Genomic DNA, 19,486 nt, shown 5'->3' with positions numbered 1-19,486 from the left:
ATTCCAGCTTTGTTCGCAAAAATCCGTCGTAGCATTTCGTTGCTCATTTAAGCCTTGTCGTCAGCACCGTTTGTGGCACCGTTTGTTTGGGGGACATCTTCAGCCTCGCCGATGAGGACGGAGTATTGGCCACCAGCTCCTGCGCCAATGATCTTCTTGTCGCGGATGGCGGTATTGTCGACCAATGTAGGAATGTGGATGTCGTCGATCGTGCCCTGGCCGGTTTGGTAGTTGCTGGAGAAGCCCCAGGAGTAGACCTTGCCGTCGGAGGCGATGGCGAAGTTGTTATCGGTACCAGCGGCGACGGAGACGATGTCCTTGACGTCTGGGAGATGTTAGTGTTTGTATTGAAAGGGTGAGTTGGCGTTTTTGGAACTTACCGGGCTGGATAGTAGGCTTGAACAGGATACGGGCATTGCCTCGCTCATCGTAGATGGCGTTGTCCTCAGACAGCTTGTCGAACTCAAAGCCAACTTGGTAACCATCGACACGACCCCAGGTCAAGAGATCACCCTTATCGGAGCAAGCAAGGGAGTGGTGCTCGCCACCATCAATCTCTGTGATGTTGTAGTCGTCAAGGTATGTGAGCTTGGCAGGTCGGAGAATAACAGCGTCATCCTCGCCAGCATTTGACTCAACACCGATCTCGCCAAAGTTGTTGAGACCCCAACCGTAGACAACACCCTCCTTGTCAATGGCAAAGCTGTGGTATGAACCACAAGCGATCTTGGCAATCTTTCCGCGAGGCAGACCGACACCCTGGGGGATAAGAGAGGACATCTTGTTGCGCTCGATAATACGTCGACCGAGCTGGTTCTGCTGACCACAGCCCCAGGCGACAACGTTGCCCTTGTGGTCGAGAGCAAGAATGTGGTTGGAGCCTGCGGAAAGGGCCTTGATGTTCTTCAGGTCCTTGATGAGGATGGGAGTGTCCTGGACCTTGATGGTCTCTGAGAAACCGAGAATACCATCGCTGGATCGGAAGGTTCCCCAGCCGTAGACGCGACCGTCTTCTGTGAGGGTGAAGCTGGCGCTGTCGCTAGCAACGACCTGAACAAACTTGGTGCCAGGAGCAAAGAACTCGTCGGAAACGGCGGTCGGTGTGCTCTCCTTGGGGTTGATTCCAGTATCATCCTCGTCTTCTGAGTCGGAGTCCTCGGCGTTGTCCATATCGCGAAGGCCACCATCCCAGTTTGTGTCTCGTCCGAGAGCGCCCTGATCGTTGACACCCCATGTCAGGATCTTGTTGTCGTGTGTCAACGCGACAGCGTGCATACCACCGCAGGAGATCTGAACGACGCCAGTAGTGGCAGCGGCGAGGTTATCATTGAGTCGGGGGCGCTTGACATCGATGGGCTTCTTGTTGTTGACGCGCTTGCTTCCGAGACCAAGCTCACCTGATGATCCTTCACCAAACACGTAAACATCGAGAATCTTGGTAGGGGCATCGTTGATCTTCTTTCCAATGCCGGGAAACTTCTTCTTGGGCTCGGCCTTCTTGACGGCAGCAGGACGAGCGACCTTGGCCTTGGCTGCAGGCTTCTTCTCCTCAGGCTCTTCGGACTCGGCCTTGGCCTTGGCTGTGGTTTTCGCCTTGGATGCAGCGGGTTTGGCGGTCTTTGCCTTTGCTGCTGGCTTGGCTGCGGGCTTGACGACGCGCTCTGTGGTCTTTGTCTTCTTGGTCTTGCGGGTGACTTCCTCCTCTTCGTCTTGCTCTACCTCAGACTCTTCTGCGCGAGTGCGCTTCTTGGACGCGCCATTCGTAGCAGGCTCGGCCTTCTTGGCGGCAGCTTTCGTAGGCTTCGCATCCTTCTTTGCAGCAGCAGCTGTGGTGGTGGTAGTAGTCGACTTCTTAGTCGCAGCCGTTCTGGCGACAGCGGTTCTTGGTGCCATATCGCGTGAAGATTTGTTGTGATGACGGAAGATTTGGGACACGCGCAGGATATGGGAATATTTTGCGCTTCAGGTAGCTCAATCAATGATGGCGATTGAGAAATAGGGTCAGGTTGCGCGAGGATAGGGGGCGAAATGTGATGGATGTGTTGTGATGATGAAAATCAAGCTCTGAGAAAAAAAAAGCTGATTTTAGGAGCGCGCGATGGGTGGGTTTTTTCTAGCAGGAAGTGATCTGACCGCGCTGGGGGTGTGATCATTTGCGGGCATGACAGGGGATGATGCTTGTTGAAGTTTGCGTCACCGCCTGAAAGCTTGAGCTAATTTGGTTGATTTGTCCGGCAGAATATTGTTAGCGCAATTGACAATAGATGAGCTTCGATTCACCGCTTTTGAGCTATCAGTCGAGGTGTTCGATACGCGATTCACACCGGTCGCGTGTTTTTTAGTTAGCGAATGAACAATAGAGTCGCACAGCACAGACAATGGATATGGTTGTCTTCAACAATTGACCCATTCCACCAACAAACGAACCAAAATATAGATGCACGTCACTGTTTTCTCACCATTTTCTTACCACGTGGCCCATTGTTGTTCACACACGCGTTCAAATAACACGACCACAATAGTTCTTGGCTAACAATACACGCACTCAACGATTGATGGTTGTCATGAATATTCTTTAATTGTCTTTGTTTATCTGGTATCTTTTGTCCCGCCGACTCAACCCAAAGTCGTCATAATACCCCAACGCCGTCCCAGTGATTCATTAATGTATTGTGTTTTCCTTAATCCCCATATCGTAGTGACAAAACATTTATTTCTTGGTAGTAAAGTCGATCTCGTTGGCAGGGTTAAAGCCGCCATCAGCAGCCTTCTCGCAAGTGCAGCCACCTAATCCATAATCGTTAGCAAGACGGTTGTTGACACAGAAACCCCAAGAGGCTGTTTGTACATACCAGCAGGACGAGATCCGCAAGCGCATGTGGCGCCGCTGGGAGAGGCGTTCTCAGAAGCAGCACGGTCGCAGGTGCATTCGCCAGCGGGGCGGGCACGGCATGAGCATCGAGGACCGTTGACGGTGTTCTCGACGGGAGCCTTGGCGCATGTGCACTGGAGAGCGGACTTTTGACCGCATGAGCAAGTGGCCTTTTGAGCTGGAGAATTGTTAGCTTTGTGTTGTGGTGATGCTGGGGGATGATGTCACATACCACAGGCACATTCGCTACCGTCGGTGCGGCAGCAGGTGGAGGGAGCGTTGACAACCATTTTGATGGATTGGAGTGTTGTAAAGTTGATGTTTGAGTTTGTTGGTAATTTGAAGAGTTGAGAGTTTGGTAGAAGAGTGAATTGGTTGTAATGTGCTTGATTCTGTTCCTTGTCTTCTGGATGCGGCGGCTCGTCGTATTTGTACTTTATCGCTTTCAGAATGCTGGATCCACTTTATCTACAGCTCCAGAGCTACGGATCCTCGGGCTGGTAATCATCGTGTCTATGATTGGTCGCAGCCTGCTGACAAAGTCTCATTAGCCAATGAACGATTGCTTATTCTTTCTTTGACGATTCTCGCCTCCCGGAACATGCCACGCTGAATACGATCCATGTCATGCGCCTGTCAGCTAACGAGCTAGAACACACTAACAAATCTCAGCAGTTTCGCTCACTCCGTCATTGGTTGATCAACTTCTCGATATCTGAAACAAGAAGTCCGCCTTTTTCGTGGCCCATCTTTATATGCTTGCTCATCAAAGAGTTGGACTATGGAGTGGAAGGCTGTCACACAGCTGCGAGGTGAAAGTGAGATAACTGGATGAGTATCTGCCTAGCTTCCGAAATAAGTTGAACTTGTTCTGCTTCTGGTTTGTTTGGAAAGTAGCTCTCTGTAGAATTCGATAGATGGGTTAGAAATCTGAGCCAAGGACTAGCCACGAGCCGTCAGTCTATTGTTGAGGCATTGACTACACTCCAATTGACGCTATATCCCTATACCATAATTATTTTATCAGCTTCATCACTTTTGTATCAACTGTCCTTGAATCTCAAAGACTCAAGAGGAGACAATGCACACCCTCTAGTGTAGTACGCTTATATTTGTCCAAGAGACGACGGACGTAACGGAGCTTTCCACCATGGGCTGCACATAATAGAGATTAATCTCTGGCGCATCAAGGTTTCAATTCATGAGAGCGTCGAGGTTTGTGCTGTAGATATCTCTGATAGAAACGCATTCTTGCAAGGTCTAGTACTATAATGTCCCGACGGCAGTGGTGTTCTCTCACTTGAAGATATCTGACAGTAGGTTTCGAATAATAACCCCCAATATAATTCGGTCATAGGCTGGTAAAGAGTCCCAGGTGTCTGCTATCAATGATTTCAAGCACCGCACCAAAACCATATACTTCAATCCCCGATTAGGCCTCAATGTTCCATTGTCATGTGATTGAGGCTGGAGGCGTAGGGTTATCTATCGCTTCGTTGAGTTTCGAGAAAGGAAGGGTGTTGATAGCAGTCTCTCCAAGTCTCTGTCCTTCTGTTTCTGATCTAGTTTCTCTATTGTTTATTAGCATGTGTTATCCAAAAGAAACACGAGGTTATAAAAGTCTCTCTTACTGTTTTGTTGATTCCCAGTGTTTGAGAAATGCTTTGGTACATGCAGCAGCGGATGCAGCAGCAAAGACCTGCCAAGTGTCGTTCTTGTGACAGTCGGCATAATTAGACACACCCCTGATGACAACAGTCGGGAAGATTTCCCAAACCCCAGCACTCTCCATTTCGAACCCTATAGCGTCTGTGCTAGCAGCGAGTCGGTCGCGATATTCCCCTGATTTTATCATCGAATCGCCTGAACCGAACTTTCCGAAGTGAATCATTGGAAGAAAAGTTTCACTATTGAGGCCGACAGGCATTCCCTCGTTGTCGTTGTTGTTTTCAACCTCACACAGTCGACCGCGTGAGACGCGCTGTTGGAGATCACATTTGAGCTCTTTGCAACTTGAACGAAGAGCAATATTGCATACAGGGTCTGACATTCTGTTGCATGCAGCACAGATAGTACATTCTGTAGGATCTTGGTGTTTGTGGCGATAATCTGTTGGGAAGAGATTGTCGGGCAAACCCTCCGGGTGATCAGTCGTGTTGTAGGTTTCCCCCAGCACCTCCTGAAGATGCTCCTGAGTTGCGATCTGTAGTCTTTCGTGATGTATCATTGACTTCAGCTTTGCCAAAAGGGATCTTATTTCAAGACTCGGTCTTCCAAGACTCTCCTCTGGAGTATCTTTCGTTTTGAATTTGTCAGGAAATCGTCTGCCGAGATCGTATTGCACAACACCAGTGCTGATGATCACGTCTCCAAGCAGGATCTCCTCTTTCATTTTACCATAGAATGGTACTCCACCACAAGTCCCTACAACAAGTGCCAAAGCGATACTCGGGTAACTCATACGGCAGAAGGCTGCAGCATTGCCCGCTGCAGCCTTGCCCGTACCAGGAAGATGTGCCAGGACCACATTGTGTTGCCCAATAACGCCATATGAGTATGCGTTCGGGTCATGAGCGGCCTTTCCGAAAGATTGGTTCTCTTTATCTTCGTCCCAATGGTGATCAAATAGGGCAACAACAGCGTCGGCCTCAAGCGGTAGGGCGCAGATAATTGCGATCTCGAATTCGTCCCGGGATTTCGGGCGGAGTGGCTCTCTTTGCGACATCGTCTTGTGCGAAATGATAGATTCCTGCGGTGGTGATGCTTGAGGGAATTTGATGAATTATGCTTGAGCAGTAACAGATCCCTGTATGTGTTGTTGGTTGGGCAGACCTGCATGATGATAAACATGAAGTATTATTGGAAACATTTCTGATTGAACTTTTATTCTTCTACAACCAGTCAACCTAGAGTAGGAAGCTTGAAGAGAAACCAGCACTTTTAATTGAGAATATTTATTGTTATCTCACTGTGGTAAACTTGTGAAATGGGCGAGTTTAACATTTCTTTTTGTAGGATCTATATATGTAGATACGTCAAGCTTAGTCATCTAAAACAGCGGTCCTATAGTTTAGTGGTAATGACGTTGGATTTTGATACCAGTCAAAAACTTTCCGAAGACCCCGGTTCGAACCCGGGTAGGACCTCACTTTTTGCTTTTATACAACCTCGCACGGGATGAGAAAGACCGTGCTTGGGGTTATCTCACGACAGACTCGATACCTTTCCATGTCATTTTTTGGCCGGCCTGATAAATGCTCTCTAACATTTTGCGCGTATACGCGTTGATGACGAGTCGTTGCTACCATTTAACATACGAGGCCGACCTCGGAGGGCGCGGTTCAATCAGTTCGTTGGATTGGCAAATGATGATGCATGTTTAAAGATGGATCTGTCATACCGGCTCTCTCTTCAAAGATACTTCATTCTTTGTAGTCTTGGAATGCTTTCAAGTGTGACCTGACAGGCTGCTTCTGCGCCATTTTTAATAGCCGAATCTCGAGTGACACGGACTCACCTTTATTTAACTAGCACGACCCCATCTCCGAAGCCTTTCCCCAGATTTACTCCAACAAGCTTGCATAATGTCTACTCTTAACTCACCTCAGACTACAGAGTCCACCATCGTGGTGATCGGGTACGTACCCATTCTTCCGTCCCGCATACCTCTATGAACTAACATCTGCAGTGCCGGGATCATCGGTTTGACCAGCGCCCTCAAGATACAACAATTAATATCAGAGTCTCCATCTGCTGCGTCAAAATCTGTGCTTCTTGTAGCTAAAGAATGGCCAACTTCAATTCCCGGAGCTCCAATTGCCCACTCGGCTGACTATGCTTCCATGTGGGCTGGCGCTCATGTCAGGCCGATACCCGCATCAACGCCACAGCTAAGTCGTGAAGCGAATTGGGTGAAAACTACTGTCGCTGAGCTGGAGAAGTATCGCCAGAGTGAACCTGGAGTTGGAATTCGTCGTCTTCCAGGAATTGAGTACCTCGAGGATCCACCGGCTGAGTATATGAAGCAAGATGCGCTGAGTTTCACTACCGAGACTGGATTGCCGGGATACCGCAAGTTCGAGGCTCATGAACTTCCAGAGGGCATAAAACTTGGATTTGAGTATGAGACGTATTGTATCAATGCGCCCTTGTACAGTGCCAATCTGCTTCGGAAGTTCATTATTCAAGGCGGCAAGACTGTCCAACGGGACCTCAAGAGTGAATGGGAAGCTTTCATCTTGGCGCCGAATGTGAAGCTTGTGGTAAACGCCAGCGGAATGGGCTTTGGTGACACGAAATGTTTCCCTATCAGAGGTACGTTGCGCGGTTGAACCATATTGACAATTGCTAAAGATAAACAGGTCAAACGGTATTGACGAACCTCACTGCCGCCGACAAAACTATTACCACACAGAAGAAAGACGGTACATGGAGCTTCATCATCCCCAGATCATTCAATGGTGGAACTGTCATCGGTGGTACCAAAGAAATGGGCAACTGGGATCTCGAATCATCTCAAGAAACGCGGAATAAATTACTAAAAGCTGCTCAATCCATCATACCCCAAGCTTGTGACAAGGAACAAGACGTTGGTTCACTAAAAGTGATCAAGGATGTCGTCGGAAGAAGACCAGCTCGCGAGGGAGGCATGAGGGTCGAAACAGAAGCAAAGGATACCACTTGGGGAGTCAAGTATGTTGTTCACGCTTATGGAGCTGGCGGACGTGGTTATGAGCTTTCCTGGGGCGTGGCGGGTGAAGTTGCGGAGCTTGTGAAGGAAGTACTTGAGTCACAATCGGGGATGAAAGCAAAGCTGTAGACAAAGCCCCTCAGGATATTAGGAAAATTGTCCGTTGGGAACATAAGAGATGGAATTCTTAGGTCAGCTTATTCAGGTTTCTTAGGTTGTTTATTTTTGTACCCTAAAGCTCAGAGACTCCCTTCTGCTGCCCACTAGGTCCCTGACTTTGGCTGAACTTGCCATAGGATATTGTTTCCAAGATATTACTCAGGGTACTTCTTCGTCCTCGTGGAACAATTATCTCCGTTGGCTGTCAGAACTTAGTTCCACTGATGAGACGGGTGTGATTGGCACTATATTTCTAACACAAATGGTTATGAATTCAATTTATCTCGGTATATAAAAAGTAAGACAGCCATGGGCATCAATTATTCTGGCTTGCTTTTATGTCGAAGGCCACTAGCTGTGTCATGCTTGTAACTTTGAAACGCGTGAACTCAGAACAAGCAAGCATGGTGGTGATTTGACGGGTCCAGCCGGTTCTCGGAAGTTAAAGTATTGCCGAAACTTAGCATGCGGAATAGGACAATAACGGGATAAGCCCGTATGCCGAAGCTCGGAATAGCGGCATAATGGTTCAAATAACGTTCATGAAGCTATACATTTGTACATTGTATTTTTAGTGCTACATCATCACTAATATTTAGTCTCAACGTCCTTTCACTACCTTATGCAAAAGCTGGCACATTCCAAGTAGTCCCTCAGCCATATATAATATTTAGGTCGGCATGTCGGATAACGTGCAGGTGGAAGTATCCCCGGAGAGTAAAGAAACACAGCAGCCACCCTCGGAAGTGAAATCCCGTTTCGAGAACGATGGTTTCGGGCAAGTTGAGATCCCAGCAGATAAGTACTGGGGTGCCCAAACCCAACGGGCCATCGCCGTCTTCTCCACCGGCCGCGAGAAGTTTCCACCCTGTCTTATACGCACATTTGCACTGCAAAAGACCGCTGCTGCCCGAGCGAACCAGCGATTAGGATGTCTCGATGATAGACTCACGTCAGCTATTGTAAAGGCGGCTGTTGAGGTCCGCGATGGGTGTTTCGATGGTCATTTCCCTTTGACGGTTTGGCAAACTGGCTCTGGAACTCAGACAAACATGAATGTCAATGAGGTTATCGCAAATAGGGCCAATCAGATCATCTCCGAGGCCGAGGGAGCAAGCACGTCGATATTGGGTTCGAAATGCCCCGTGCATCCAAACGACCATGTCAACCGATCTCAGTCCTCCAACGATAGCTTTCCGACAGTCATGCATATCGTGACTCTGACTGAACTGCTCGATACACTCATTCCATCTCTCTCTGTGTTGGAGACCGCATTGAACCGCAAGGCTGTTGAGTTCGAATGCTTCATCAAGATCGGTCGGACACATCTTATGGACGCTGTTCCTATGACGATGGGTCAGTCATTTGACGCATTTGCACGTCAGATTGGCCACCACATTGACCGCGTACGGAACACATTTGATAGGCTGCGCGAACTTCCCCAGGGTGGTACAGCTGTGGGTTCTGGGGTCAACGTGCCGCCAGGTTTTGACTCGTTGTTTTGTGAGGAGCTAAACGTCACTATCAGCCAACGTTCTAGAGGAGAATTGTCGTACGAAAAGGTCGAATTCGTCCCAGCAGCTAGTAAGTTTGAGTCTGGGTTGTCATGACACTTTAGTGGACGTCAGTGGTGTGCTTAACGGCTTGGCCACCTCTCTGCTCAAGATGGCAACGGATCTACGCTTCCTTGGCTCTGGACCAAGATGTGGTCTCGCTGAGCTTGTGATACCTCATGACGGTCTCACATCCTCTATCATGCCCGGAAAACGCAACCCGACATTGGCCGAGGTGATGAGCCAGATTGCCTTTCAGGTCATGGGCAACCACACTACGGTTAGCATGGCTGGTGCAGCAGGGGGACACTTTGAGCTCAACGTGGCAAAGCCTGTGATTATTTACAATGTTCTCCAGAGCATAGAGCTGTTAGCGCAAGGTGTGGGATCATTCACAAGGGGTTTGGTTGAGGGCTTGAAAGTAGATGAAAAGGTTCTCAAACGTAACGTGGACAACTCACTACTGCTGGTGATGGCTCTGAACCCAGTGATCGGGTACGATGCCGTCTGTAGTATTGTGAACCTGGCGATGAAGGAAGATCTCACACCTAAAGAAGCGGCATTGAATCTTGAGTTGGTGACGGAAGAGGTTTATGATGCAACTGTAAACCCGGCTCAGATGATTGGACTGGCCTTGGACTAAGAGCTAAAACAAACGTTGAACAAGTAGCTTGGCAGGCGAGAGTATAGAGCAAGGTATCTTTAATTGAGTGTTTTGACACATATTCCGCATATTGTTTCCTTCAACTTGACCATAACTATTAAAACTATTAAAATTAACATCCCTATCTCACTATAACGAAGCCCACCCATGCTACGTACCTTCAGTCTTGCTAGTATATACTTCCATGCCGGTGGGCTATTCCACGAGGAACCTTCATGAATTCACACTTGCGACCCTTGACATAATGCTGCGGGCTCGTGCTTATCTCCCAGTCACCCCATTTCTTTACCTCCGAGCGATCCAGTAGAGTAATCACCATCTTGTCCCTCTGCTTGCCCAGTTCACGCATAGGCTTCATCCACTCTTTGTTATACTCATCCCCCCTGTGAAAAATAACCTGTTTAAGACCGGGACACCACTCCGGATGCTTACAAAACTCTTCTAGTGCTTCCTTAGTGACTTTCGGGCCGTAACCCAAGGGCGTGATCTCGAGAAGTCTTAGATCGGGACAGTTGGAGACCAAGGCGAGGAAACCCTCGTCACCGACTTTGGTAGTGCTCTGGAGAATGACGGTTCTGAGATTTGGGAGACCTTTTGCTAGACGAACCACGGCTTCATCGGTGAGTTCTTTGGCATCATTCTTTGCATCGTAGCTAACGTCGGCGTAGTTGAAAATGAAATGCCAGATCTTTCACGGACTTGACGTGGTAGGGCCAAGATATCGTCAATATGATCACTAATGATGTCACGTTAGCAATGGATGGTGGTAACGAACAGGAAGAATTGGCTTACTCAGTCAAGACAAACATTGATCCGAAGCTGATCGTTCTGGTGGATGTCCCGATAAGTTTATCATATTCACCGTCCCAATTATTTACGCTGCTTAGGAAATTGGCGTCCTTGATGCCTTTGACGACGGGTTTTAGAAGCCTCTTCTTTGGGGCGACTGTGCCGGGAGCCGGGGCATCAGCGGCTGAGTTTGATTTTTCAGATCTAATAGGAGGCATGGTAAGGGATTAAAGTGCTCTGCGTGTTGAAGATAGCTAATATAGAGGACTGAATAGTGGGAGGTTGTATGAGGCGAGTTTAGACGCGACGCGACGTAACCGTGGGGAACTACCTATTTATAGAGACTGGCTGACGTAATTAAAGTCTAAGTGGTGATACATTCCATCATTGACCATGAATTACGCCTCAGCTACCACGTGATTGGAACAATCATAGCAAGATACCCCTCCCCCTTCTCTAGCGTAACTTTAATATATCGTAGACCTCTATACACTATATATCCTTTACATCTATGGATCAACAGTGAGAACGATTACACGGTACAGCGGCCAATCCGGTATCCCTATAGAACCGTTGTCCACGTAACTGCTCTACTCCGTAGCAGTGTTAAAACGCCCAGTGGAAGGTGTTCTTTATTTACAAGACGCAAGCCTCCATAGTCGCGGCGCAATACATCCCGATACATTTGCAATGCCCACCAAGCCTCTTTAGTCTTGCTATCTGTATCATTCGTAGCGACTCCCAATTCGCCATTCAGAGCCTGCGAAACATCAGGGTCCATCTCCGGGTTAATGGCGAATGGAACAGCCTGTAGGGCCAAGTAGGCCTGCTTCAAGGCACTGCTCGTAAGCTCCCTGTGCTTTGCATACTCTTCAATGCTGAAGAACCTTTCGAGTTCTTCAGCCGTTAGAAGGTCCTTGAAGGTTTCAGGGCCGACGGTTCCGATACTCCATGATGCATTGACAGCTGCATTGATGCGGCTGTCCACATTTTCTAGGTCGTCGAAGGACTTCATGTACCGCTTGTATCTTTCGTTTTCCGCGTTAAAGAAATCTTGGATAATTGACTCAGGAGACCTTTTTGCAATGCTCTCCCGAACCGTCAGTATAGGCACGAATGGATTCCGTAGACCGAGGCCTCCCAGACGCTCCGGTAAATGGACGAAGGCATCGGGCACATCTGCCCCAAAACGATCTTTTATCATGCGCTTGACGTAGTCGACGGCCCCATGGCTGTTTTGTAAGGACTCCGATGTCTCGTCGAATAGGAATTTCTGCATCATCTGATAAGTCTCCAAGATGCTGTCAACATGGTGCAGTCCAAAGCAGTACGCTGGTTCGCCAAAGGTATGGCTAAAGAACCGCCCCATGCAGCTGTTCCATGTTTGCACCCACTCTAGTACGCTTTTGCACCCATTCAATTGCTTCTTCAGCTGTTTCAAATGTCGGTCAACTTCCTCGCGGTCGATCCTCCAAATTCCTGACTGAGGGTCAAGTGACAAATGTCCCACTTTGACTGGGCCCTCGGGCAAGCTGTCTGCAACATCCGCATCTCTTTCGCTATCATCCCCTGTGATGTATACAGAGCCAGTCTTACTCCGATTGAACGTGAGACCGAGGATGTTGGCATATTCATTCATAGCAGCCCAAGCCCTCTTGCAATGAAGTGGCTCACCACAAAGCCAAAGGTCATCGTGGAGTCGGTAAAGCAGCATGCCATCCTGTTGATTGACAACAACATCCATGACAAAGAGAACAAGCTCGCCAAGCAGCTTCTCAGGAGCATGGGCCATGGGCACACCACGGCGGCGCACTCTGGGGCTGCCCGTCAACGGAGAGTCTGGAGATGATTGCACGTTGAGAGGCGCTTGAAGGACCTTCTTGAAGAAGGAGATGGCATCTTCCGTGTAGCCAAAGAATCGCATCACGGCAAAGATAGTAGTGTGAGACAGGCCCGTAGCGAACCACTCCAAGTCAGTCTGTACTAATGCCACTTCATCCTTCAATGTTTTGTGTATGGTAGTCTCCGTTGCGAGTGTTTGTAGCAGGCGCTGTTTAATGTTGGGCTTCTTGGAATTCTCTTGTCCGTCCGTTGGATCGGTATAACCACTGGAACCAATCGTCTCAACACTCTCCGGTAGTTGGGACATGAAGAACGTGTTTATATACTGCCCCCTTCTCTCGTTTTTGACATTCGAATTGGTAGTGGCTCCAGAGGACAGGTAGTACGTGCGGCGCAACTTCTCATCGTGACAAGGCTCTGATTCGGTGTGCCATCTCCAGAACGTATCGTCTTGGAGAACGAAGCTATTCAGCGCCGCTTTGAGAGCAACGCAGCACTGAATACCAACATAGTGGATGAGGATTGCTTGCAACACATCCTCGTCCATCCATATTCTGTATTTGCCGTTCAGTTGCTGTCTTGGAAGAACAGGAACTGTACGTTATCATTAGCCATCCGTCATTTGGTCATAGATGGGGTCTTGTTCAAAGTTGAAGGTAATGAGCTAGAGCACTTACTGCCATGCTCACCAGCATCCCATTCCCAGCTGTCAATATTGGAAAATCGCATATTTAAAACATCAGCTATCTCCCCCAAAACCACCGGTTGTTCGAGAAAATCACGAAGAATCGCCTGTTTCTGGTCGCTCAGCAGATCCTCGGCGAGAAGCCCATTGATGCACCACTTGAGTGTCGTCGAGTCAAATGGTGCTTTTTCGCCAAAGATCTGTTTGCAAGAGTCACCGATGGTTTTTCTAAGAGCTTTGAGTGACTTGGCACTCTCCTCATTTTCTCCCTTGAAAAGCTCATTGAGGTAGAGATCGATCTCAACTTCATCGGTCTCCAGTGAGTCGAAAACCACCTGCTCAAACTTGTCGCACAGCTCCTGTAGCCTCTCCTTCTGTCGATCCAAGACCTCAAAGGACTCCTCCTCTGGAGATGAGCCGTCGCTGACGGAGGCAGCCATCCATTCCGTTATCAGCCGAGCGTAGAGATGACCCAGTGCTAATTTCCGACTTGGCACTTCCAGGTGCAACCGAAGAAGGACTTCATGGGCTTGCATAAAGTCGCTCGGTACAGACACATCATATTTTGACTGAGTCAGCCAGTGCTTGATGTTCTTTACTGCAGGGCTCTGAAACGCCTCAGCGTTAAGACTCCGGACCCCCTTGAGGAGAAGATTAATTCTTGCAAGTTGATCTTTTTCTTGATTAGCATTTTCCAAGATTTTATCCTTTCGTGCTTCGTGGATGGTGCGCTGCTTTTCTAGTTCATTGATCTTAGTGCGTGTAATCCCTTCAAGGGTTTGCGAAAGTGCCGAAAAGGATGCCATTTTTGCTGCTATCTGCGGAGCTGCGGGCTGTTGGTAAAAGTGGTTCAAACAAAACAAATCAAGAACAACGTTGGTAGTAGCTATGGCAATGCAGAGAAGGAGAGGAAATGCACTTTGTATTTAGTGTAGTTGGTCTAGTTATTATTTAGAAGGAATACCTAAATCGGCGCTTTCTAATTACAGTAACAAATAGAGAGCGGTGTGAGACTAGACTAGGCAGCCAGTCTTGGCAGACTAATTACTATGTGGATAATTTCACAGTGATGAGAATTAGTAAATATAGCCATTGCCCCTGGCATGACTATCATGATCGCCATGTTCTATGGGCGCAAAGAACAGCCTCTGCGACACGCGGCTTGATTCCTAGGGAACACCATGGCTGACGCATTGGGAGGTCTTCTGAACTTCGGTATTGGCCACATTCGTATTATTGAACCGTGGAAGGTATGTGTTTGTCGTCATTGACTCAGTGATTGTTCTTTACTAACCGTTTTTCAAGGGAACTGTTCTCTGCCTCGGTGGAGCTACTGTTCTCTGGGGCATTGTCAACTTCTTTTTTCTTTTTGACACGCTAAACAGTGCTTGGTTCCTGTGCAAAGATGCAAACTATAAGTCACGCTCCAACCAAAATGCAAAGTGAGAGGATTTGTCAACGGCAAAACGAATTAGCAAATTATTTAATTGAGGAAAGGCCAATCTCAGTGTTTCACTTGCCATTGGATTTTATTGTGAAGGACACAAGGACTATCAAGATAATGTACCTGCTTCCTGGTAGCCTCTGAGCTATCTTCTTCTTCAACCACTATGGCGGCCTCATGAAAATCATGTCTCCAACACTGAGGTTGCTTATATCACTGAAGAGCACTACGGTCCTGTAATAAAGATTGCTAAGCTGGATAAGGACCTTCAAGCCTGGTATCACATAACCAATAGTCATCCAGACATCAATCTATATATCAGCGCCCGTTCCACGTGGGGGTTGGAAGAAATGGTCATTGGGCAAAATGTGAATGAACTTATCGTGGTAAGCCCAGAGGCTCCGCAGCATTCCACAAATGTGTAGTGTCAATATTATAGCTTAATGCTGTTACGAGCAGTGTCTAAAATAGCAGCCCACGGAAAACTCACCGAAGGCTTTGAAAAGGTGTACACCTCAGAATGTGAATGAATGGTTCGATTTCAAGCCGAAATATGTATATATTGGAATTTCAAGTCGCGTCTGTCATTCACACACGTAAGACGAGAATAAGCAATGCGTCAGTCGTCTGAGTGCTATTAGCGCCAGAATGCTCACTTGACCAACCACCTGATGAAATGTCAGCCAGGTCCACAACCGTGACGGTGTCCGATATAAAGTACTCATGTGCAAAGCTGGGACTCAGCCTGTGAATGCTTTCCAATTACGTCTTGTTCACCATGGAATATCGGTCACGCAAACATGGCGAATGGCATGCGTCATTTCAAGCCTCCACAGGCTTCCACAATTGTGTAGAGTTGTAGCATTGTGGCTGCATGTCGCCGGGATTGCTACTCCAACTCGCTTATTCGATTGATATAATTGGCTGTTGATCATAATCACAACTGTGCTGCGACTGAACAGTGAAACTGCAACTTGGGTCCGTATATCTATTCAACAGCCGTTAACTGATGAAATTCGCCATCTAACATTGAGAGCAACTTCAATCAACATGCCTCTATGCGACTGTATTTACTCTTCAAACCCTTCACCAGGTCAGCGCCCGGATTTAATGACTAAATCACCTATGCGCAAGCTGCCAATACGACATAGCTCACCCAGGTCCAGCCGTCCTCCCCCACATATTTTGGCATCGAGAGGAACCAAACGGATCAGAGCAGACCTATGCAGGTCATCTGTTGACAACCAATCCAATGCATTAGTACAATACCATGTTACCACACCCTCTTCTTCGGAAGATGAGCCTGGTTGGCAATCTATTTATGAGGCCAATTCCAATTACTATGAAAACTCATCCTCCGAGGACGAGACTGAACCCTGGTACCATAAACGTCCCAGCCAGGAATTCAAACTTCATCAACCCCCGTTGGAGCCACAAAACCATGACCTCCAGGTCCACAGACTCAAGCTACAGCCACTATCAACTAAAGAGTTTAAGCGTTGGAGCGCTGGAGTGGAATACACTGCTCCATCAGATGACCGACTACCTCCGCGAAAACGTTTCAAGGCGTCGCATTTGCAATCAAGCCACCCGCGACACGAGGAGGCCGACAGTATCAGTGATCAGAAATTCGTCTTGGTCTCTCACCCTGTGCGATCGAGAGGTTTCTACCACCTAGCATGCCCTTACAACATCTACGCTCCAGCCAGATTTCAACGATGCCTCCAATGCCATCTGCAGTCGATAGAAGACGTCACCAAGCATCTTCTACGAGAACACTCTCGACACCATCACTGTTATATATGTAACAAAGAATTTGAGACGGTGATACACCGCGATAACCATATTATAGACAACATATGCATGAAGCGTGATCCAGACCCAATAGCTGGGCTGAATGAAGATCAGAAAGCTATGTTGATCAGCAGGGATCGGTATTATCGGGGTGAGAAGAAACGTTGGTGTCGTATCTGGTCCATCGTCTTCCCTGCCTCTAAGCCGCCTCAATCCCCGTACCTAGATCGAGGCTGCGGACTTGTCGTCTCTATGGCACGCGACTTTTGGGAATTGAATGGTCGCCAATGCGTTGCCGACTATCTGAAGGATGAGGGTTTTGATGGAGAAAGGAATGAGAACTCCCATGATATCTTATTCGAGGTAGCACTGGACGATTTGTTGAAGGAAATTGTGAAGGAGCATGAGCCTTTGACTAAATGGCGTGATTAGTTTAATTGAGAGATATTTTATAGGTTCCAATATCTCCTAGTAAGATAAACTTCCCTCAATAATAAAGTATTATTATTATATTGATGGACTGAGGGCTTGTGGTTTGATGATAGCCGGCATCGTGTACGAAAACTACGACAGTGGTTAGCTATGTGCAACCAAAGACCACGATTGACTGTGCTGGTAGTTTGTCTTGGTACGTTGCGCGATGATGGCTTTGGCTTGTGTTTAACTGAGGTTGAAAGAGGAAGTAAGGGATGATGAAAAACACATTACGATATTAATTCATTATATTATAGTAGATGTCGTTTCACTAAACAACTCAGAAGTGATTGAATCTCCAGCAAATTGAATCCTGTATTCGTCTAAAACCATGAGAGAAAAAAATATATATATGCATAAAAATAATCGTACAAGAAGGGGTATAATAAACAAGCAAGTCTATAATCCAACTACTGGCAACTGTCGTTTCTATTGCGTGCCAGTGATAAAAAACGCCTCCCAGTCGTCGTCGTCCTCTGCAGGATACTGATTGGTGGTTGGTAAAGAAGGGCTAGGATAGTGCTGAGGTTGAGATGGCATATGGGTACTGACACCGCTATGTGGATGCAATGGCGCAATGGAGGGTCCGAAATGGCTGACTTCATTTCCAGTAGACAGCAAATCATTCGGTAAAGCAAAGTCATAACTTGCAGCGAGCTGATGCGGCTGGTGGAAAGGGTTGGTGTCTGCAAAAGATGTCGAGTATTGCTCGATATTTTGTGGTAGGTTGAGCAAATCTGGCTGGTGAGATAGCGGCTGTGCTGGTTGGTACTGGACTTGTGGCGGGATAGAAATGCTATCCTGGGGCTCGGCCGTGGTTGATGAAGAACCAGGATAAATTCCGTTCAAGGCTTGGCTGATGATAGATCCGATGTCATCCCCAGTCAAGAATACACTGGAAAAGCAAGAATTGAAAGCCGATCGGAAGATATGTTCAGCTTGCGAGCGAGAGACAAAATCATCCCGGTATGGTGATGCTGGAAGGTCTGTGTCTGGGAAACACTTCTTCCAAATCATGTACCACTTCTGAACGTCGTTAGACCCTGAACGAAGTTCTAGCCTAAGTTCTTTGAGCTCACTGGGCAAAAATACCCCAGTCTGTTCAATAGTGGCCAGGATTCTGCAGGTTGCCAGATGATCACGGAGCCTACCGTCAGCGCCCAGCCCGTAAAATTGGTCGCGGCACCGCGGGCAATACAGAGCAACCTTGTTAGGTTGGGTACCCGGCTCGATTGTGACTTCCTTGACCAGATGCTGCCTTTCTATGTGTGTAGTGACATCCGAAACACTACGGTGCATGCGAATGCTTTTACAATCCGGATACCGATCTGGATCGCGCTTGTTGAAAGGGCATTCCCACATTTGGCCGCGTGGGTTCTCCGGCGGAGGGTATCTGGGTCCGTCGGGTGGAGGGACTTTGTTGTTTCCCTGGCTATTTCCGTCACCCGTACCGCTACCGGATCCGTTGGTAGGGGTTTTGTTTGGGCGCTGCTTCTTCCCGTTCCGACCAGGCTGGTTTGCACCGTCTGGGGGGCGCTTTTGACTCGAGGGTTCGCCAGTACCAACAGTGTTGTATTGACCATCGCTGAGTAGGATCAACTCCGCTGCAGGCGTGATGATCTGCGTGTCTAACCCTGAGTTGATATGTGTTAGTTCTCGTAGGAAGGCACTCGGGTAGTAGGTATGTTGTTGGAGTAAGCTGCAGTACCATTTTCATCAACACCCGACAACGAATCAAGTTTAGGGTAAGCACCATCGCTGTTGGTGTCACTATTGTCTAGTGTAAGAGTAAAAAGTCGTTTAGCGATTGTAGTAACTTCGGATTTATCGTGGTTGCATTTAGGTTTAATCATATGTAATAGGAGTTGCCGTTTAGTAAGGCTTTTGTGGGATGGTGCATTTATTGGTAAAGGTTTGTGCCGGTGCACAAACCTAAAGGGGTGAAACATGATGCAGTTGGCCGTTGGCTACAATGAGATATCACAAACAAACACAGATCGTTCGTAAAAGAAAAAGGGATAACCAACTTGATAGGAGGTCGTGGGGCATATAACCAACCTCAGGCGAAATCTGGTTTTTGCCTGTTGCAGAGAATAACCTTACTGCGCAATTGAGGAGAAGGCAGACAGACAGCGCCTCTGCGACAAAACTACAAAGCCAGGCCTGACAAAAGAGGCGCTCTACGCAGGTGTGGACGATGGGAGGTACATTTCATCCCTCCCGAACCATCAAGATGATAATTGATCATATGAATAGCACGATATGGAACTCCAAGGCGAATATTGAGGGTTAAAAGCGTTATAATACGCATTGTTATCCTCAATGAATACCCCTTCGTTCTAACAAAGAACGAGTTTCGAGGCGTTGAGTAGAACATCAAGCCGGAACAATAGCGGGTGGTTCGCTTCCAAGGAGGCCTCTTGGTTCGCCTGGTGCTCTCCGCAATTGTGGAAGATGGGGAACCTGCGTCCATCTTTTTTTGTAGAAACCCCCGTGTTTAACAAGTTGATTTGTCAAAAC

At 47.8% G+C, this 19,486-nt stretch overlaps 10 protein-coding genes across 10 annotated transcripts; 4 read left to right on the top strand and 6 right to left on the bottom strand.

The window, feature by feature from the left end:
* Positions 1 to 47: 47 nt before the first annotated feature.
* On the bottom strand, positions 48 to 1,893 carry FSST1_009821 (regulator of chromosome condensation 1/beta-lactamase-inhibitor protein II; the record flags this gene model as incomplete). Its single annotated transcript, XM_083226828.1, has 2 exons — positions 48 to 325; positions 381 to 1,893. 2 exons carry the CDS (start codon positions 1,891 to 1,893, stop codon positions 48 to 50), a joined length of 1,791 nt encoding a protein of 596 aa, XP_083085782.1.
* Positions 1,894 to 2,710: 817 nt separating this feature from the next.
* On the bottom strand, positions 2,711 to 3,162 carry FSST1_009820 (uncharacterized protein; the record flags this gene model as incomplete). Its single annotated transcript, XM_083226826.1, has 3 exons — positions 2,711 to 2,787; positions 2,853 to 3,050; positions 3,105 to 3,162. 3 exons carry the CDS (start codon positions 3,160 to 3,162, stop codon positions 2,711 to 2,713), a joined length of 333 nt encoding a protein of 110 aa, XP_083085781.1.
* A 1,163-nt stretch (positions 3,163 to 4,325) lies between these two features.
* Positions 4,326 to 5,597, bottom strand: FSST1_009819 (uncharacterized protein; the record flags this gene model as incomplete). The annotated part of the gene is made up of 2 exons (XM_083226825.1): positions 4,326 to 4,443; positions 4,504 to 5,597. 2 exons carry the CDS (start codon positions 5,595 to 5,597, stop codon positions 4,326 to 4,328), a joined length of 1,212 nt encoding a protein of 403 aa, XP_083085780.1.
* An 859-nt stretch (positions 5,598 to 6,456) lies between these two features.
* On the top strand, positions 6,457 to 7,691 carry FSST1_009818 (FAD-dependent oxidoreductase; the record flags this gene model as incomplete). The annotated part of the gene is made up of 3 exons (XM_083226824.1): positions 6,457 to 6,509; positions 6,561 to 7,186; positions 7,234 to 7,691. 3 exons carry the CDS (start codon positions 6,457 to 6,459, stop codon positions 7,689 to 7,691), a joined length of 1,137 nt encoding a protein of 378 aa, XP_083085779.1.
* Positions 7,692 to 8,401: 710 nt separating this feature from the next.
* FSST1_009817 (class II fumarate hydratase) lies at positions 8,402 to 9,917 on the top strand (the record flags this gene model as incomplete). Its single annotated transcript, XM_083226823.1, has 2 exons — positions 8,402 to 9,305; positions 9,340 to 9,917. 2 exons carry the CDS (start codon positions 8,402 to 8,404, stop codon positions 9,915 to 9,917), a joined length of 1,482 nt encoding a protein of 493 aa, XP_083085778.1.
* Positions 9,918 to 10,107: 190 nt separating this feature from the next.
* FSST1_009816 (uncharacterized protein) lies at positions 10,108 to 10,945 on the bottom strand (the record flags this gene model as incomplete). Its single annotated transcript, XM_083226822.1, has 3 exons — positions 10,108 to 10,578; positions 10,638 to 10,674; positions 10,731 to 10,945. 3 exons carry the CDS (start codon positions 10,943 to 10,945, stop codon positions 10,108 to 10,110), a joined length of 723 nt encoding a protein of 240 aa, XP_083085777.1.
* Positions 10,946 to 11,289: 344 nt separating this feature from the next.
* On the bottom strand, positions 11,290 to 14,060 carry FSST1_009815 (uncharacterized protein; the record flags this gene model as incomplete). The annotated part of the gene is made up of 2 exons (XM_083226821.1): positions 11,290 to 13,163; positions 13,247 to 14,060. The coding sequence occupies 2 exons, from the start codon at positions 14,058 to 14,060 to the stop codon at positions 11,290 to 11,292; spliced, it is 2,688 nt and encodes an 895-aa protein (XP_083085776.1).
* Positions 14,061 to 14,435: 375 nt separating this feature from the next.
* Positions 14,436 to 14,700, top strand: FSST1_009814 (uncharacterized protein; the record flags this gene model as incomplete). Its single annotated transcript, XM_083226820.1, has 2 exons — positions 14,436 to 14,504; positions 14,560 to 14,700. 2 exons carry the CDS (start codon positions 14,436 to 14,438, stop codon positions 14,698 to 14,700), a joined length of 210 nt encoding a protein of 69 aa, XP_083085775.1.
* A 1,048-nt stretch (positions 14,701 to 15,748) lies between these two features.
* FSST1_009813 (uncharacterized protein) lies at positions 15,749 to 16,924 on the top strand (the record flags this gene model as incomplete). The annotated part of the gene is made up of 1 exon (XM_083226819.1): positions 15,749 to 16,924. One exon carries the CDS (start codon positions 15,749 to 15,751, stop codon positions 16,922 to 16,924), a length of 1,176 nt encoding a protein of 391 aa, XP_083085774.1.
* Positions 16,925 to 17,395: 471 nt separating this feature from the next.
* Positions 17,396 to 18,915, bottom strand: FSST1_009812 (uncharacterized protein; the record flags this gene model as incomplete). Its single annotated transcript, XM_083226818.1, has 2 exons — positions 17,396 to 18,600; positions 18,675 to 18,915. The coding sequence occupies 2 exons, from the start codon at positions 18,913 to 18,915 to the stop codon at positions 17,396 to 17,398; spliced, it is 1,446 nt and encodes a 481-aa protein (XP_083085773.1).
* Between the last annotated feature and the right edge of the window lie 571 nt (positions 18,916 to 19,486).

The sequence above is a fragment of the Fusarium sambucinum genome, chromosome II, assembly GCF_050947815.1.
Source record: "Fusarium sambucinum isolate potato_lamoka chromosome II, whole genome shotgun sequence".
NCBI classification, from domain to species: Eukaryota; Fungi; Ascomycota; class Sordariomycetes; order Hypocreales; family Nectriaceae; genus Fusarium; species Fusarium sambucinum.
Note: the sequence above shows the minus strand (reverse complement) of the source record. Positions and strands in the feature narration are given on the sequence as shown.